The sequence below is a fragment of the Gavia stellata genome, chromosome 1 (genome assembly GCF_030936135.1).
Source record: "Gavia stellata isolate bGavSte3 chromosome 1, bGavSte3.hap2, whole genome shotgun sequence".
NCBI classification, from domain to species: Eukaryota; Metazoa; Chordata; class Aves; order Gaviiformes; family Gaviidae; genus Gavia; species Gavia stellata.
The window spans coordinates 121,930,101-121,950,316 of record NC_082594.1 but is presented as its reverse complement, the minus strand read 5'-3'; the positions used below and the strand labels follow the sequence as shown (position 1 = coordinate 121,950,316).

The following is a 20,216-nucleotide window of genomic DNA, read 5'->3' as shown; positions in this document are numbered from 1 at the left end:
TAAACCCCTTCCCTTTTGGTTCTGCTAGGTCCCGCTCCTTGGCGCTGATGGTTTAGAGCAGGATGCTGATGAAACCGAAGATGACGAGTCCTCAGAGCAACGAGCTCGCCGACCAATGAATGCATTTCTCTTGTTCTGCAAACGCCATCGCTCTCTCGTGCGAAAAGAACATCCTCGCCTCGATAATCGTGGCGCAACCAAGATCTTGGCAGATTGGTGGGCTGTTCTAGATCCAAAAGAAAAGCAGAAATACACTGACATGGCCAAGGAGGTACGTTCTGTCTGAATGGTGGATGTAAAGAGAGTTTGTTACATATTTGTTTGTCTTCTATTTCTCTGTGTATTAAATGTTTCTGTGGGGTTTTTCTCTTCCCTGACTTCCTCAGCTTCCCTAGTGGGATTATGGTGTCCAGAGCAGCTGCTGTTCTTGCTTTGATTCACTTGGTCCTTTGGACCAGAATGAAAAGACACTGCTCTGTGTACACAAACTAACCTGGCTGTCGTAGTCATTGGTACAAGTACATGCACCTGATAGTTCCTGCAGTACAAGCATTAACACGTGGATAGTGTGTGGATAGTGGCCATTGAAAACAATAACATACAATTCAGTGTCAGCTGACTAGTGATACTTAGCTCAAGCTGTGCATTTGCTATGGATAATACAGGTTGCTATTATAATGCAGGTGGACCAAACCAAAAGCGTAGTCAATGCTAAAGGATCGAAAAATTATTAGTATTTCATGAAGTACTCTCCCTATGTATTGTTAACCAGTTTCTGATAGAGCAACCTTTGGTGAGGCAGAGTCCAATATCCAAATCAGAGAGCAATACATAGTCAGAGTCCTTTAACTAAGAGCAAGGAAAAGAGATTTATCCCCATATTTCACAAAGTATCTTTACCTCAACTTAAAATTTAAATGAGGCTTTTAAAGAAATAGCTTGCTTGGTAAGCTGGCCCCAAGAAGGCTGTGGATATTGATAGTAGAGTGAGACACACTGCCAATTACTTAGGCTAATTACATCACCCCAAAACAGATCCCTGTAATTACCAGTGTGATGTAGATTGCAGGTAACCATTCAATTCAATCTTAGAAAGAACAATGGAAGCCCAGTGAGAAGGAAGAACATCTCTCTCATTTGTCGGGTAATGTTAGCGCACTACAAGAAGTACAGTACTATGAAACAATTGTGAAAACTATCATCCATACCTGCCCTGTCACCTGAAGTGATGTGCTACTATTGACACATGTATATAAGGTCTGGCTGTTCAGTAGTTTGTGTGAGCGTGGAAAGGTCCACAGGAAAAACCAGTGTTCTCTATGGCAGGTCCTTTTTGAAGCAGGGTCCGTAGTACCTCTGTAGTTCCCCATCTGTGACACAGGGTTGAAATACTTGAGTCTCAGCTTTGTCCAACCATTCCTGATTTGTTCCGCATTCCCACTTACAAATTAGCAATGCTTCTTGAAATGTGTGGGAAAAGGGCAATTAGGAGATGCGGTACAGATAGAGAGGAAGGAAGGATGAAAATGAAGAAATAATTTTTGGAAGAAACAAACCTGATGTGACTGTTTTTCTTAGCCTTTTGTCTTGCTTAAGGAAACTTGTTCATTAAGAAGGAAAATAATTGCAGAACTTCTGTATGAAGTGACAGATCTGAAACTATAAATCATATTGTTGTAGAAATCATTGTTCCTGTAGTGATTTACTTATTTTTCTTGGCATGAAGAACAAATTGCATATTCAACATCAAAGGAAAACAATAAATCTTAAGTAGTTTACATCATTACAACTAGTTCCAAGAATGTGTGGAAAAGAGATAGCGTATAATTTTTATTCTTTAAATGGTTCTATGTTACAATAATTAGCAGCTACAATGTGCTATTGAATATATTTGGGCCTTCTTCACTAACAGGCCTATTCTGTGTGAAAAGTTGTTTTGTTTTAACACTGGCTTTTGTAGTTAGGCTTACTGCTGAGATTGTCAAGAAGATGTTGGTGTCAACTCTAGTGTGAACCATTTATTGGTATTTTTCTTTTTCCTAAGGAGAGCTCATTTAAAAGCCAAGAAGGTGAATGCCTTTGGAAGGACATAAAATTACCATTGTACCAATAATCTTCTGTTTGAATACCTATATGTATAAGCTCATCCACTGTATTTTAAACCTCAGTGAGCTTCTGTTACTTAAATGTAGCTTTTCAGTGCCCCTTGACTTCCCGTTTTCACCGCGTAGCCTCTGGCCGCTGCCCTGGCAGGGCACACATCTCCCAAAGGATCCTGTGTCACATCCGCTACCCCACAACATGTCTTGTGTACCCTGAGCATCTGAATCGCTCTTCCAGAGATACAAATGGGCCTGACAGAAGTGGTCCCTACCGCAATGAATGCAACTCCTGTTTTACAGTCTTGAGAATGTTTTTACTACTTGAAGCCAGAGGTTACAAAGCCAGTTAGCTCAGATTAAGGTTCAAGCAAGCAGCTTTCAGTTTCTCACCTGCTTAGTACCAGCTACTGATATTATCTCAGCAGTGTGCAAATCAAGGCATTGGCATATTTCCTCATGCCTATCTAGCTATATGCAAGATCCAGGATTTTGGAAGATAGTGAGGCACCCAAACGTTTTGCCAAGTGGAATTAGAAGAATTGTTCTGTTGGGTTGGACATCTGTCCGTGATTCCCACTGAGAGGATAATCAGGTCTACGGTTCATTTTGGAAAATGCTATTATGTGCCTGTCTGTAACTTGGGATACCTTAATTTCCTAGAAAAACTGTCCCCATGATCTCTCTATTTTCAGTCGTGTGGTTTATGGTCTCTTGTAGCAACACCTGCCCCAGAGACTTCACACTCTGCCTGCAAAGCTCAGTGTCAGCTTCTGCTGGTGTTTTCTTTAGGAGCAGGCTTTCTATTTGTATCCTACCGACTTTGTACATCAACTTAACTTTGAAAGTTTTGTTCTAGAGGGTTTAAACCCCGTAGCTGATAAATACTCCCAAGTGGAACCACAAGTGTTCCTGCTGTTTGTTAGCATTTCCTTTCACTGAGGAGAAAATGAATTCTTCCTGCTCATAAATACGCTCCAGCATTTTTAGTTACTACAATAATAGAAGTAGTCATCTTCTGTTGTCTCTTACAGGGCTTACTGGGAATATTCAGTTGCCTTGGAAAATATCCAGTGAGATTATTAGTATTCAAGCCCTGTTTCCCTTGCTAGAAAACAATTTTAAATACATCTTTGCATTGGCAAGATCTAGGTAGTCAGGATTGTTTCTTGTAGGGAGCAACCTGATAAATCCAGGCTGCTGCGATTCAGCGGCAGAACTGAATGCTTCTCCCCGGGCGTGCTCGGCCGGTGGTTACGCAGGTACAGTCAGCCCAACTGGGAGCTTGGCATCCTTGCTGTGCCGCTGCTTTGGCAGCTGCCTCGGGGTAGGAGGGAACAGATGTTCTCGCTTCTTGGCTGGAGTCTGGCAAGTTCACTGGGTGACGTATGGACCGTAACGTGTAATGTGAACCCTGCGTCCCTCAGGAGTGAAAAATGGAGTGTCGTATTTTCTGTGGGTTTTGGGGGGTTTTTTGGTTTTTGTTAGATCTCTGGGATTCATGTGACGTTTAATAGCCAGTTGGTGGGATTAAAGCACGCATTTAAAGTTAAGCACGTGCTAACTGCTACCCTGAGGTGTAGCTGGAATCCACTTGTGAGCTCCTGTTCCCACCACTCTGGAGAAAGTAAATCTTTTTTTATTTGGTGATGAAAGCAACTCAGGGAGTTGCACTGAAGCACAGCACCTTTTTTAACCTCAGCTCTGAAGTGGCACCGGTCTCACTGCCTAATGCATCCTTTCCCCAGGCTTTCACAAAACAGAAATGGTACATCAGACCAACCCCCCAAACATATCCTGTGCTTTTTTTATCTTACCTGGAACTTCAGGATGTGACCCTGCCAGGCTGTCCCTGCCACTCATGTGGGGGAACCAAGGTGGTGTCTTTGCATTCCAGGTTAAGGACTTACCTTTCTTTTGTTCCCGAGGGACTTAAGAGACGTCCTTAGACTGACTGTGTTAAGTTCGTTTACTGCACAGTTGGTCAAATGGAGGAAAACAGTAAGCTCTGCTATTGCCTTTGGCATTTTCTCATTCCTGTGTAGCTCATTTAAGTTATCTTCTCATGACCTGGCAAGATTTTGTTTTAGGCCTTGGTCTAATAGTCACAAAAATCAATACTGAAAGTCTTTCCGAGATTTGGATCAGGCCCCTGTATGCATTTTATAAAACTACTTCTTGGCCATTGTTTAACTTTTTACATTTTCATTTACCTTGTGTGTTGAAATTGTGAAAGGGGCTGATGAGTTGTCCTCCCTCAGTTTGTTCCCTCCCCTTCGGAGAGTGCAGTTAATGTTCCCTTCTTGGCTTTGCAGAGGAAAAAAATCCATTAATACACCACCTCACTTGAATTGCTTTTGTTGAAAACTGATTAAAAGCTTATTGCTGCCTCGTCTTGCAAATGGCATGCGTTCTGGTTCTCATTTGATGGGCAGCCTGTCGGCTTGTCACATTACTCCTTAGAATAATTCAATTACTCAAAGCAGCAATGCTGATATGAAGAGCTTATGTACCTCATTGCTAGCGATTCTGTGCTTTTCACTCTGCAGGCTGGAAACATGATTTGTGAGTGGGCTGCGGCTTTAACAATGGAAGGCAAAGCTGCTTCTCTCTGTATTTCCTTTCCGCTTCTTCCCTTACCCCCTCCCCTTCCCTTCCCTCCACCAGGCTATTTTTGTGGTGTACTGAGCTCCCAAACCAAACTGAAAGGGGGAAAGGGGTGAGGTGAGAGGTGTCGCAGTCCTTAGTTTGCAGATTTAATACATACACCCTATTCAGAAAACAGAGTGTGTATGTGGGTCAGCAGTCCCTGCAGATTTTTATTATTTATAGCCATTTCTATAAATACAGGGCTTCACACAGCAGGTTCACACAGTGCTGTGCTTCTTGTAAACTGAATTGTTTTTATCCTTGCTACAGTCTGGAGGTAGCAAGTGCCAGGTGATAGATTAAGATGGAAACGAAAGTAAGTGATACACATGCGATGGTGATCCTGCCACAAGGCATGCCGTTTATTGATCTGGGAAAACACTGCAGTGACTGTCAGAGGACAAGGTTTTCAGTGCTACTTCTGTATTTGATACCCAAGGAATTTTTTTTCCCCTTTACATGTGTATCTGTGCAGATGTGCATAAAACATAGGTGCTTCTCTGTGCTGTAACTGGGACTGATGACAGCTGGGTGGGTGGGAACATGCGTAATCACGGAAGAAACTTCCTGCAGCTGCCCTGCCATGTACTTCAGGATAAAACCGCTCTTCTGGTCGTTTGCCACCATCGAGAGCTACCTAGTGCGTGAGGAGGTATTGGGTTCCTTCTCCCTGCCGTCAGCCCTGGTCCTTACTGGGTCGGCTCCCACAGCAGCCAGTGTTGTACGCCCCTATCAGTTGTTAGGCAAACATCTGCAGCTGGAATGCGTGGTATGTTCCTCTGATTCGCCTGTTCTCCACCTTGCATAGCAACACATTTAAAATACTGAAATGTGCTATTTTTATTGCTGTTAACATTCAAAAATCTTGTTTTGGTCTGGTCAGCAAGATACTTGGAAAACGTCACTATTGCATTTTGTGAATAAAATAGGTCCCCATCATTCCTCATACCCCCTAAACTGTGTAGGATCCAGACCTTTTCCCCCCACCCCTTATGTGTAGTCTGGCTTGGTTCGTTTTGCTGCCTCATACCAAGAATATAGCAAACAACTGAGATGTGTGCTGTGTGCTCAAGGCCAAAGAATGTTTTAAATGGTCCCAGTTTATTTTATGCAGCCACGCAGCACGGTACATTTTGGAAGAAACGCTGGGATGATGTATCAGAAGTTACTGAAAATGAGATGATACTGGTAGTGGTTTATTTTTGGTTCCTGGTTTGGGAAAGCATATACTCAAATACTCTAAAATAGAGAACTATTAGAGAAAAATGAGTGCAAGGTAAGGAGCATCATGCTGCATTTATTGCTAAATATATGTTTTCATTTCATTCAAACTAGAAATTAAACAAAGATTGTACCTGCAGAAGACTTCAAATAGCTGTCTCTGTTTCCCAGAGAGTGAGCATACAAGCACTGGGGAGCAGTCTGCAGGATCAGAACTTCAGCCTGCTCTGGGTGATAAACCCTCAGGAGAGGAAAGAGAAACCCCACCTTTTTAAATACAGCTCTACTTATCTTAATGTTTCTTCTTAATAGATTGTGTTGGCGGTCAGACTCTAAGCGTGTGATTAAACTGTTAAAAAATCAAGATATTTAAGGATTATTTACTGTATTAAATCCTCTTACACGTAGTGTACTCTGTTGCCCTGTGGATAGTATAATGTCATGACTGGCATGACTGGTAATTTTCCTTTTCTTTTCTAGTACAAGGATGCATTTATGAAAGCAAATCCGGGGTACAAGTGGTGCCCTGCAACAAACAAACCTGTGAAAACATCCACTGTTACCAGCAGGAAAAAACTCTGGGCCTTTGCGTCAGATTCTGCGAAAGATCTACCAAGCCCAAGGAAAGCCCTGACAAAAAGTGAAGACATGCCACAGCTAAACTTCGGGATGGCAGGTGAGATTTCCATCCATGTTACTCAGACGTAGCATCCTCGTTTTGTCTGAGGATGTGGCGTTGAAATTGAACTGCGATACCAGTTTTCTTTACTGCACATGGTACTGTAGTGCAAGTAACTTTCATGTCCCAAATTAGGTTGCCAAGACTCTAGTTAAACCTCTGCATAACAGCTTTCTAAAATTTTCCTTAGTGCATGATTGCTTTCAAGAGTCAAATCCAGATATGTGGCATCAAAACCCGTACCCCATTTGGGGGTCCAGATTTGATTGATTTTTAATTGCAGCTTATCTGCTGTTAGAGATTTTCCTTTTCTAGTCAAAAAGGAAAATGCTGACTGTGTGCATTCTTTTTCACTTTCATAGAGCATTGTATATGTTTAGTAATTGCTGTTTACAAAATTAATTATATGGGTGTCTATGAAGTTGGAGGTGTCAACATTCGTGTGGATGAATGTACTGCTGGAGCTAACTTTTTGTATTTAAATCAAGAGAAGAGTAATTTAATTTCGCTTAAAGTATGCTCTTTTGCCCATTATATCTTGGAGGGGTGGATTCTAACCTTTTAAACATTTAAATAAAATAACAAATGAAATCTGTGAATAAGTGTAGGTGGAGCACCTGAACTGGTGAAAGGCAGATAATCTCTCACTGATATCCGCAAATAGCAGAACTCTTGCAATCATGACCTTGAGATACAGAGACATTAATGTTAAATACTGGCAGCTTAAGAACCTAACAGTCAAGGTAGAAATTTTTTTCTCCACCACCCTTTTTTCTTTTTTTTTTTTTTTTGTTTCTTTATTGTGGTTTAAAGTTTCTAATTTTATAAACACTGATGTATTTGAAACTTTGTCATTTTCTACCTAGTTTATGACAAGTGTGTGGCAGATAGGACTTTTCTGCTTAGAGAGATCATTTGATGGAGAGTGGAAAATGGTTTTATGGACAAGTGTGAAAGGATTAAAAGGCATGTATACCTTTTTGCCAGTATAGTGGTATGAAAATTCCTGTAATTAAATTCCTTCTGGCTATGAAGGAACTGTGAAATGTGATCAAAATCAAGGTTTTCATGCTACATAGTTACAATATATGGGATATCAGTTCTAAAAGTTGCAAGCTCTTTCATCCAGTTCTGCTTTTGCTATCAGAGGAGTAACTTCTGCTCCTCAAAGGTTTATTTACTTATCAGAAAGAACAAGTAATAGGCTTTGGTCTACCTGTCTGCCATCCCCCACCACTCCTGCTGGGCTATCCAAATGTAGAGTTTCTGAGTACAGAGAGATCTTGAATCAACACCTGTCAAGAGCAGAGGACAGAGAACTTAAGAATTAATTAGAAACTAATCTAACCCATTGTTTTATCTATAGAGCCATTCATTTCTGAAGAAGGCCCTTTAGTGCTATATGTGATTGAATTAATTTTTTTTTTTTTTTTTTTTTACTGCAGACTGAGTCAATGAGCATAGTAATTCATAGGGGTCTCACTCCAGTCCTCATGCCAATGAAGACTGGCTATTTCCTTGAGTATAACAATAGCTCATAAAATAATGACAGCTTCTGACAAAGATGTTAGCAGCATCCAAATCGTGACAAGTCTGCTGTGCCAAATGGATTACTGTTTCGTCAACTATATACCAGCTCATGCTAAATATGTTTTGTTGTGGTGTTCTTTCCCTGACTTCATGTGATAGTTCAATTCAGCACTGACTCTTCTATCCAGCACGACCTCTTTTAAAATCCAGGCTGTATACTAGCTGATGAACTAAAAAATAGCTGAACCACCTCAGAAACATTTTTACCTTTGAAATACCACTGACTGTCTTGCATCATCAAGGCAGATAGCTTCCTTACGACAGGGATTATATGTTTCCAGAATCATTCCAGGAAATCTGTTTTACTTGTTGGTAGTTGTTAATCCTGTCTTGATTGCTTTTTACATATTACATTTCATTTTGGAAAATGTAATCTATAGAGAGTAAGATCTTCCTTTCTATTTTTAAGTCACACACAGGCCACATCTCTCCTTTATTTTTGGCATTCCAACAATAACCACCCCACTTCTAAGCCTCGCGCGTTGGCCTATCGTTGTGTCAAGAACCTGAGGTGTGGCAACAGCATTGGGCTTCTGACCTGCTGACCCACTAGTGCTGTCCTTGCTCATCCAGCTGGGAAGTTGTAATTGAGCATGCTTTTCTCACGCCATGGCTCACCTGTGATCTGTTGTAAGGCGTAGGGCAAAGACAACTGCTGTTTGCAGGTGAACGTGACCATTGCAGCATCTACCCTCAGAACTACGGAGCTAAGTGAGCAACGGCTTTGCTGTACAAATGTGCAAGATTCCCAATACTTTCACGTTTCTGCATCAGAAGAAATCCATCTGAGCCAAAAAGCTTTTATTAATGAAGCAAAGGGTGGAAAAAAGACACTTTCCTAGAGTATGCAATATCCTGATAGAGATGCAATTTTTTTCTTTTTTTAGAAAGAAGCTTAATTCTGCACCCAGATAGAAGTTAGTTGAAACTGATACCTGCTGGCTTTCTTTCTGTTTAGTTCTTCCTCAGTTCTTTCTTTCCTCTGACTGAAAAATTGTGATGATGAACAAGCCAGCCTGCTGAGTGTCTAACCAGACCAATACTAACAAAGCATGTCATTCCCAAATAGTGAGATGATTTTAAGTTTCATCAATATTAAAAGCTGTTGAGAAAGTCACGAATCGCCTCCCATTCTGCAAGTCAAATGTGTGTGCTATTTTCTCACTACTGTTGATTTAACTGTAAATTGCTTTAAAGTAGCACTTAAAATTCCTTAATTTTTCATACTACTAAGTTCTTGGCACTGTAAGAGAAACAATGTTGTGCTGAGAAGGAACTATAAACTTATGGCAGTGTTTGCATATGTACATTTTGTCTTCCCTTAGATGAAGTTATTTTGTAATTTGAAACCTTAGTGGAAGGATTTTTGGTTTTATCATGATCAGACATCTAAGTGCCAGCCCTCTGCTACAGCTGCAGCATAAGTATTCAAGTCGTTTAAGCACCAAATTAAACTTTCACTTTCCACTTAGCTGTCATTTTTTTCCTTCCTCTTAATTTTTACATTTAAATAAACAGTTTCGATATTTGCTTATTTGGGGAAGAAACAGTCCTATCCTTGTCCTATTATGATAAGCTACTTATTTGAAGGGCAGAAAGCTGAGATCACCACCAAGAAGATATTTAGAAGAGGGGGAGGAATTTTAGAGCCATAAGCTGGGTGTTCTCCAGTTGGCCAAAACTGAGGAGGGGAAAGACAACCCACAGGTAACTAAAGTGAAGCACAAGAGAGCAGCTGGGACCTGTCAGTGTGATGCGGGCATAAGAAAGTGCTATATTGCAGTGTGTCAGGCAAAGTCTTTTCAGGAACTGTAGAGAAGAGTTAATGCTGTTGAACAGAGCACAGCTCATCTGACATGCTTGCCCGGCTGGTCATTCACGTACAAGAAAGATGGACTCCACCTCGGAGGAGAGCTACAGGAATTGCTGGGACCGTGGGAGATGGACATGCTTGATGACATCAGGAGGTCTTGATTTGCTTAGGCTAGGAAAATCAGGAAGAGTAGGGTGACTCCTGTAAACGCAGAAGAGGGGAATACCGTTTAGGGAGAACAGTTATTTAATCTTAAAAATGCAGGCACCAGAAAAAACGTGTACCACCTGGCCCTGAGTAAATTTCAGCTGAAAACTGGAAGAAAGCTCTTAATGCTTAGAAGATTTGGGTTCTGCAACAGTCTTCCGATGGGAATGAAGGAAGTAGAAAGCAAGCAGCCAGGCCCTTACTATTTAATATGGAGCTCAGTGAGTTTATGATGGGCCTGGAGATCTCTTCCCATCTCTCCTTCCTCCAAATTAACAGCCTTTGTAGGCATTATCTTTCAAGATATGTGTTCTCTTGTCACTTCTTAATTGCTCTGATGTCCTCTTGTTTGAAGGACTGAACTGTTTCTGATCAAGTATTTTGATGGCAAAAAGTGCTGTGCTGACAGGATTGCTTCACTTATGAATTGTGCTTAGGTACTTGCTGGCCCTTCCCATTTTCTGTCTCCATTTCTTCAACCACTTCTTGTTACTAGATCCTGTACTTCTGGTAGTGCCTTGTCTCTTTGTAGAAACTTAATATCTTTTGTTTCCTTTTTTATTTAAAAGTAAAATTTAAAAAAAAAAAAAGACCTACAACCCCCCACACACACCTTCTACCTGTTTATTATGGTAAAGGAAAAAATTAATTCCAGTTGAACGTTGGGTTTGAAGCCAGATGCTATTTAGGCTGTGTTCTTAAGATCATGAGCCACTCTTCTATCCTTGAGATACTGGATGAGCCTGGTTCATTCACATTGCATTCCTCTGCTTCTATTCACTGCTGTTTTAAGAGTATTGAAAAAACTTACCCTGTGAATGTCAGTGCAAGATGCTGACTGAGGGACAACTTTTGGCAGCATCTGTGGTATTGAATTAAACAGCACCAGTGAGTATTCCTGTGAACTGGACCTTGATCATCTGTAGCACTAAATAGTTTGGAGGTTTGCCGGTACAGATTTGGCCCATGTCAGATGAAAAGCTCAACAAATTCCTCAGCACCACTCATGAGTGGGAATGGGCCAGGGGATTTCCCAGTAGGCGTTTTGGATGCAGCTATTCTGCATCCAAATTTTGCATAGCAAAATGCAACCAAATGAACAGGGGTAGTTGTGCCGGTTGGTCTCCATTCCAGGGAACGGTCCCTGGCACGTGTAATTTATTGTTGTAGAGAGAGGTTTTGTATAGTTTAGTGAAAGGAAATTGGAAGGCGTGAGCGCACGCTTAGTGAAACCTGGGGAAAGTTACTTATCTTTGGTGTCTCATCATTACTGAAGTTGGTGTCTCAGCAATACGCAAGGATAATGCTTTCCTTTCTCTTACGTTGTGGCTGTTGTGCAAAACATTTGGGCCCCACACAGACTGTTTCCCTCTCTCTACGTGACACACTGTTAAACCGGGTCCCTGCATTGCTTCCAAGGCACTCCCCCAAAATCAGAAAATTACTCTTCATAATGATGAAGAGCAACCACTGTTCTGAGCGGAAAAGCCACTCCATGAGTAATGCAGTGCCAGTGTTCATTGCTTTCACTTCTTGTTGCTCTCTGAGCTCCTGAGGTGCGGGAAGGCTGGAAGCAAGAAGCTGTCAGCATCAAATACTTGGAGAAAGAACATTTACATCTCCATTTTACTTTCCTCATTTATATATTGTATTGGCAGGGCAACAAGTAGGCAGGCAGCTTGTCTGCCCAGTGCCTGTGCTGTTCTGGCATGGAGGATCAAGCGCTTCATGCTTCAGAGCTGTCAGGCTGGCACTTTTCAGCACTAAATGCAGCTCTAAATTAAAGCTAAATGAAAAAAGAAATTTTGCTTCAGAGCTTGATCGTGTCATTTTGTTCCAGCCTTTTACTTGTTCAGTGACTAAGGAAGGGAACCACTCGCTCAGTAGGAGCATCCATTGAGTTATAAATAGGTGCGATATTAGAGCATCTTTGTATATATTTATGTATGAGATCATTACAGTTGCTGTTTTAAAGATACCCATCTCTGTAGTACATAAAACCTTTGGCAGTAAAATTGTAAATCCACGCAATGGGGTATTAAGCACACAAATCCAATTAAATCCTTCAAACAGCTTTGAAAGCCTCTCCCAGAGGGTACAGAAATGGTTATTTGTGATTCTCTTGAACTGCCTTTTATGGCAGCTTGCTTAGAGTGTCTGTGACAAGTGGTCTTCTGGGGGTTTAACACTGCAAATGGTAGGTTCTTTAAACAAGCAAATGAATAAACTTAAGACTTGGTTTTACTCTTTTAACAGATCCTACACAAATGGGAGGCCTGAGTATGTTGCTTCTAGCAGGGGAACATGCCCTGACTGCACAAGAGGTAAGGAACTCTCTTCTCTCCCATGCCTCAAGCCCTCGGTTCAAAGAGAGCTCTGAAGAGGAATATTTGACCAGTGGGAAATGAAATTTAAGATCCATCTTGGGTAACCTCAGGTGGGACTGAGGGACATGTCACACTGAGCCCTGTGATACGAGTCTTGTATCCCAACCGTGAACGTAGAGGTTGGGCCCAGTTTTTATATCAGTTCTGTATTAACTCTGCTGACTGAATATGTGATCAGACCAGGCAAGTCTGCCCCGTGAGGGCATATTGTCACAGGTAGAAGGGTTGAAATACAGTGACTGTGTTAACAAAGAGGTGGTTTGCAAGCTCTTTTGGGCAAAGATTTCATATGCTTGTGCAGTGCCTCACACAACTGTGGCCTGAGCACTAATAGCAAAATAAATACCTAATAATTTCTATGCAGTCAGTGTCATTACATATGCATTCTGAAACCATGCAAGGGCTAACAGGTAATCAAAGTATTGCAGTCTACTATTCACTAAGTCTTTATGTCTAAAAAGAAGTTTGTACTTCAGTTGCCATCGCAAACATTTTGTTTTTACAAAGGAGTCTAGTAAATAAACGTGTTCCTGCATATCTCCGGTAGTGCAGAGACCTCTGATCTTTCTTTGGAGTGATTATTATTAATGATCTATTTTTTGGGCCAGCTTTGAAAATCGTTCAAAAGGTGGGTTGTATGTTGGGTAAAATAGGTAGTGGCTGCCATAAATCTCTAGGCTATAAAGAAGAGCTGTGGAAGTGAGGAGGGTTTCTTTTTTCTTTTTTTGTTGTTATTGGGAGGAAAAGTAATAAATAAACAAACTATCTATGTGTGATACCCCCAAATGCAAAATGTGTAGTGCATTTAAGATGGATTGCTTCTGTACTGCCAAGACTGAGCCAAGACTCCTCAATGCTTTGCACACCAGTTTGAGCAATGGAAATATTTGTGCAGATGTGGGTAAGTGGCTTTCTGTGCTGCAGCATGAAAACTAAGAAATGCTAGGGTAAGGTTGGCAAAGAAGTGAAAAGAAATTATTTTGAGCTAAAATGAGAATGTCCTGTAGCTTTCAAACTTTGAATCTCTTGGCTTAGAGTTTAAAAACTGTTTCTACAATGCTGGTAACATTTAAATGAGAGGGAAGGTGTGTTCTAGTCACAGATACTCAGTTCCATTCAGAAGGGTCTTTGCTATGACCTTGTGAGTTGAGCTTTCTTGGTTTTACCTGAAAAGTGCCTCAAGTAGTACCATTTCAGATGGCAGTGAAGCAATGAAATCTACATGTGGATTTAGAGACAAATCAGAAAGGATGTTGTGTGATTGTTTTAGTATAAGAACGTTTTTAATCAGGATTTTCTTCTTTTGAGCAAAAGACACGTTTCCTGTGCACCTACATAAACCCCATTTTTTCTGACAGAAGCATGCAATACGGCTTGTGATGTAATATTTACTTTATGTATAAGCTATACTATGCTGTGCTCTTTTGGGCCTATAGTCGTCTTTTGAAACCCGGCCCTCCACATCAAAGAGGCAAGCTGTGTAATCTGCTTTCCCCCAAGCTGTAGGGCAAAATAATTGTCATAAATACAGCCTGAACAAAACTAGCTGAGGGATTTGTTGGCTGTTGTTAGAATCACGATGGGCCAGAAATTAGCCTGTACTTACTAATGAGTTACCGTGTTTTAATTGTCCTATGCTACCTGAGAAGCAAGTAAGTGTCAGAGCATTTTCCCAGGGAACAAAACCGCACATCTCCCCATTCTTTCAGAGGGTCCCCTATGTAAAATATGTCCTCCAGAACAATCTGGGTGCTTGGTATTCTCAAAGCAACCCAAATGGATGAAGTTCAGTCCTCCTAACTGCGTGTCAGCAGGAATTAAGTTTCCAGCTGTGTTTCTGTGCACTGGGAAACTTCCTCCGTTTCCTTGCGTGGCAGCCCTGGCGTGTCTTCCATTTTCCTTTTGTTTCCTTTTGGTTCAGTGTTTCAGTGGTGATTAGATACGGAGCAAATACTTCTTAGGCTTGTGTTTCCCCAAACGCAGTAAAGATCCTAAACCTATTTAGACTTGGATAACTGAACAGCAATTATGTCTTCCCATCCTCGGGCGTATGGAGAGAGGAGATATAAGATGTTCATCTTTGCATGCTTATGGGACAACCTGTGGTTGGATTTCCATGGTTATGCTTGAAAACAGTTTCACGCTCAAACCAGCATTTGCGAGGTTAGCAGGACATGCTAGGCGGTGGTATGACAGGCTCAGTAAGAAGCTCAAGAATTCATTGTAGAACTGGTAAGCAAGCTGCTTTCCTCTTCAGTGGATTGGGGTTAGTTAGAGTGTGGTGTTAGAGTTGGTATTGATGTGGAGGAGAATTTGCTGTACTAAGGTGACTGCTGAGGTATTGTCAGTGAAGAGGTTCAGAAGGTGCTTAACTATGAAAAATAGTGTTATTGTTTTATAGGCATGTAAGTATGTAAATATATGCCATATGTCTAAAACCCAGGCGTTTCTATTTAGAAAAAAAAAAAGGACAGATGCAGTGTCACTTCTTTTAAGAGTGTTCTAAATGATATCATGTAGTCTTCATTATCATTAAAGCGTGTGTGTGTACGTGTAAGATACATGTGCATATATATGATTCTTAAACTGGGGGACTGCCAGACATAGGATTACCTGTCAACATGCAGTTTGACTGCTTATGTATATGTATGGTTACACAGACTTGGGTGGCCTTGTAAGCATAGGTCTTAAATACTATTATCGTCTTAAAAACCGTTAATAGCAAGGAGGGAAGCATGGGCATAGTTTGCTCAGAATTTGTGAGAAGATGAGGAAAATTATACTCAGAGGTCTGCTAATCCCACGTAAATGTATTCAACGCCTGCTGATTTTCTGTCAAGTGTATGTTAAATGGATGTATAGGGACTTTTCGAATCAGATGTTTAACCTTGGAGTTGTCAGAAGCCCAGATGTCAGGTAACAAAGCGAACAGGCACCAGCGGGAGGACGGGAAGAGGCACACCAGCGATATTTACAAAATTGCTTTGGGGCTTTGGTCGCCATCTCTGTGTGTCTCCGGTTATGTTTCTATTTTTGTAATTTTTTTCAATAGACTAGTTTCTCTTCTGATAACAGAACTCAGTGTGGGTACACAATTGATTTCCAAGCAGCGGCTAGAGTTACTAAGCAGACAGGCAGGAGAAGCTACAGACCTTACCAGCAGTAAACAAAGGACTTGGATACGCAGTGAGTTTCCACTTGGCTTTTGGGTCCTTTTCATCAGTTACGCAAGACTGCGATGCGTCTATGAGCATATTTTGTCGAACGCCCGAGCAGAACCGCCAGACGGGTCTGCTCCAGCTCCTGGCGTTGCGCTCGGCAAAGCCTGGTGCTCGCAGCAGGTTGATGAGCAGGAGGGCTGAAGCTGGGCAAGGAGCGCTGGCTCCTTGCTTGCCCGCTCACCTCCCTCCCTGCGCATCTCCCTTCCCAGCCCGTCAGGCCCTTTGCTTGCCTTACAGCAGCATCTAGCGGCCTGCCTGTAGGTTACTGCCCAGAAATCCCGGAATTTGTTGTGTAGTCCAAAACCTGCCTCTTCTACCAGTTTCCCCCCTTGCCGCTGCTGGACACGTCAGGATGGCATTAAAGCCTCGCGCCAGTCAGTGCGGAAGGTGATCCAGGGGCTGTCTGTCACCTTCGTTCTGCGTGATCTGCTTCAGAGCAGGTTACGGTAACCTGCAGGGAAAAGGGAGGCTATGGAGGCATTATCCTTGCAGTTTCCCTCTCTTCGAGAACAAAAGGTTATCTTGCATGCGATAGCGGGTCTGCGCAGGGTCGTATTGCCCGGGGTGTAAATCAGAAGTGAAAAATCCCTTGGTGCAGCTGAGGGTAAGCCGGGAGGAGGAAAGAGGAGGTGAAATGAGATGTTGAGGACGTTTTATTACGGCAGGAAATGAGACATGTGCAATGGCACTACCTGTGCATCCATTTCCTCCGGTAATTATTTTAACGCTTTGATCAGGGTCAGCCTGGCAGAGGTTAGAAGTCCTGGAGATAATAAATTTCGCACAAGTCAGGAGTGTGGGGAGCAGTGAAGAAGAAGAAACAAGCTCAGATGAGTGCTTCTGTCAAGCAAAGGCAACAGCAGCAACTTCTTAAAAATAATGGAAATGGATAGGGAAAAGTATAGTTGTTCTAACCGCAAAATCGCCTCTGAGTTACTGGGCACCAGCAATCTGTCCTTTGCACACAAAGCTGTAGGAAACGGGGCTTCACTCCTTCTACCGCTTGTGGTTCCTCTACCGCAAGGTGAACAAGCTCTGCCCGACCCACAACACGTGGCCTCAGAGGCAGCGAGGAGGCTCATCCTCCCTCTCCGCGCCCGCCCGGGGAGCGAGTGCCTTACAGCGCCGACATTGCTGGGGCTGAGCCGTAATAGCCGCTCTCGAGAGGGCTTCTCCGCTCCAGCATGGTGCTCCTTGGCGTGGCACGGGTCAATGGCTCCCACCTCAGAGCTCGCGCGCGTGTCGACATGTTCGTCTTGACGTGCCCTTAGATAGGCAGAGGAAGCTGCGAAGCCATGGTGTCTGTTACGGCGTGCCGGCAGAGTTCAGGCATGCGTGGCCCCGCAGAGCCTGCCTCCGGGAGCGGCGAGCTTTCCCACGGTTTCCTCGTTCACACCGCTTCTCCTAAGCAAAGTAGCGCCCTTTTGTACAGTGCATGGAATAGGCTCCGCTTGCCAACAAACTGCTTCAGTAGACACCACAAACTAAGCTACGTAAGGCAGCTGGTCAAACTGCAGAAAATTTCAGTTATATGGGGAACCACATCCCAAATCTGTTATTCTTGGGAGAAGCCCACCAGTGAAGTAGCCTGAAATAACCAAATGAGCACTCAGGCATGCAGACAGCATCCTTCTATATTTCACACCAGTGCAAAGACTCAGACCTTCAGAGACGGGTCACTCAACAGCAGCAAGATCGGTATGCATCCCTGCTACAATCCACACCACTGCTGAGGCACAGACATCTTAAACAGATCATACGGAAACATGAGAAAAGCGGTAATAAACATTACATCAGTGAAAACAGTAACAAACCACCGAAAAAGCAAAAGACAGTCATTAAAAATACCTTCTTCGTAACCCTTTGGGTAGGTATACTCCCATAGTACACTGGTAAAACATCCTGCTCGGTGTTTAATAAATACAATGGAAGCATAGATCACAGGAGACACTGTTACTGCTTGGTTTTATGGCAGGGAAGAAACAAGTTCAACTGTGTACGTAAGCAAATTGTTGTGTGGTAGAGTTCCCCTTGGCCTGTGGGTTGCTACACTTGGATTTAGTGTTATCAGGGGCGTATGGATAGCAGATTCCTGAAATGAAATGTCACTCGTGCTATTGCAGTGCTTAAGCATCTCAGACAAACAGCAGCAGGAGCAGCAGGACAAGCTGGATGTGTGCTGTAGGCCTACTTATTCTGAGGTGCTTTGTGCTTACCGGCAGTAGATGCGCTTGCTAGCTAAATCTCACGTGTGCATTCACTAATAAATGCTATTGACGTACTTGTTTTGGTAATAAGTAAGAGAAAAATACATTTGCATTGAAATGTTTTAAATAAACTGAAATTTCATGAAAATTTAAAATGGTTAGGGGAAAAAAAATTCCATCCTGTTACTTTTTCTAAAATCCCACAAAGCCTCCTTCCTTTCTTCTGTTTCCTATAAGCCATGTTACATGCTTTATTTTATACTAACTGTACCTTATGCTTCTAGGCGTTAGGCATGTAAATCTTTTACACTCAAATGTGACGTTTAATGAATGTATCATATTTGATACAATTCTGTAAAGGAATTCTGCTTGATTAACACATTTCTGGCTAATAAGAATAGGATGGCTAAGCTCTGTGTTAATTCAAATAAGGCTGTATTTTTGAACAGTCATTTGTTTGTATTTTGATTTCAGAAGTTAAGACTCTTTATTGCACTGTTTCTCATAAGCACCCCTAAAGGTGGATGTTTAGGTACATTATTTGAGCAGTTTTAGGCTTGTGGTACCCTTAACTACTTACTTTCCTGCTGTCAGGTGATTGGGGATTATTTTTCTAATACGTATTTCTGTCACTTAGCAAACCCTCAATATCTTCAAAAATTTTTTTGAACTTCTACGTAATTTTTGTATTCAGAATGGTAGTACAAATTACAGATACAGCAGTGTTGATAGCATCACCAATACAAGGTAGTTGTGTGTATAGCTCGGTATCATCAGTTTAGCATTCTGTTGCATAAAACTCTTTTGCAAAGTTTGGAATTATAAAAAAAAAAATCTCTGGTATTTTTGTGGTCTTTCTTCTTAGGTGATTTTTCAAATGCATTCAAATGGGTGCTAAACTATGTTTTCACCTATAAATTTGATTTAACCTGTCCAGGACTGTGAAACATTAGATTGCCCATCTTCTCTTAAATACTGCTTCTTGTTACTGCTGCCTGGTATTTTGTTTTGCTCACTGTTGTTCTTAGCCTGAAAGAAGCAGCTTGTAGGTCTTACTCTGCGCACTCCTTGTTTCAGGTTTCCTCCAGTACTTGCCAGTCTGATGCAACTAATTCTATGGAAACCTGTCAGAAGTCATCATTGTTTCAGTTCGCAGAGGTGAGTTTCTTTTAAAAAGGGTTGTCTTCCCCAGTGTTTTCCTTTTTAAGAAGCACCTGATGTTCAGCTGAAAGAGAGATCAAAAATCTTGAACTAAAATTCATGCTTTTATTTGTTCCTTTGTTTTGGGCTTATGGTACGGGATCGTTTATCAGGTAGATAGGTCAGACTGGAAATGCAGGAGAGCGTGTTTAGGAACATGGTGGAAACCCTAGTGCAATAATGGAGCTGTGGTTTAAGCAGTAATTTAGAGAAGTGTCATTCCTGCACTTAGTAAGACTCTAGCTTAAAACTGAAGTTTTAACATGTATATTTGGATGTTACATTATGTCTTTTATCTATTGTGGCTGCTATAGTCATTGACTCCATCAAAAATAACTGTAGCTCTGGAATTTCTAAAAATTTCTTCTATTCTATAACTACTGAATAGCTCTATGCAACTGTGCTTTAGTTTTGCAATGTACAACATTTTTGTCAACATATTTCCAGTTATTGCTGGAAGTGCAACTGTGGTGTTTTGTTTGGGGTTTTTTTTTAAGTATACACTATTTCATCCAAGTTTTAATGGATTTCATTGACATAATTAACACGACGAGAACGAGGTTGCAAAGAATCCTGGTCCTCTGCAAGCCTCACTTGCTTGTTTATATCTTTCCAACTTTGGAAATTATCAAGATCAAGTGACATATCAATATTTAGCTGTATAAATATTGATTATACACCGGGTGGTGTTTGAGTAAGTGCATACAGAAAGAAATTTTGTCATAACAGGGGATTCTTTTTATGACCTTTTTTCACACCAGCCATGGATCTGACTCCTGTGTCTTTAATACTCATTGCTGTGTCCACCTTCATACTCCTCCCTAAATGTCATTGCTTATGGAGGAGATACCTTGCAATCCTAGCACACAGAAAATATGATTTGTTTTGTTTTTTTTTTTTGTTTTAACATCAACCCACAAGACCTTGAGTTCCCATTTAAGAT

At 41.7% G+C, this 20,216-nt stretch overlaps 1 protein-coding gene across 1 annotated transcript in view; it reads left to right on the top strand.

Moving 5' to 3' along the window:
• The window catches only part of BBX (BBX high mobility group box domain containing), a 58,815-nt gene that overhangs the window by 1,698 nt on the left and 36,901 nt on the right, over positions 1 to 20,216 (top strand). Inside the window, 4 exon segments of the mRNA XM_059820059.1 lie at positions 29 to 271; positions 6,450 to 6,645; positions 12,515 to 12,582; positions 19,151 to 19,231. Coding sequence (XP_059676042.1) covers positions 29 to 271; positions 6,450 to 6,645; positions 12,515 to 12,582; positions 19,151 to 19,231 — 588 coding nt within the window.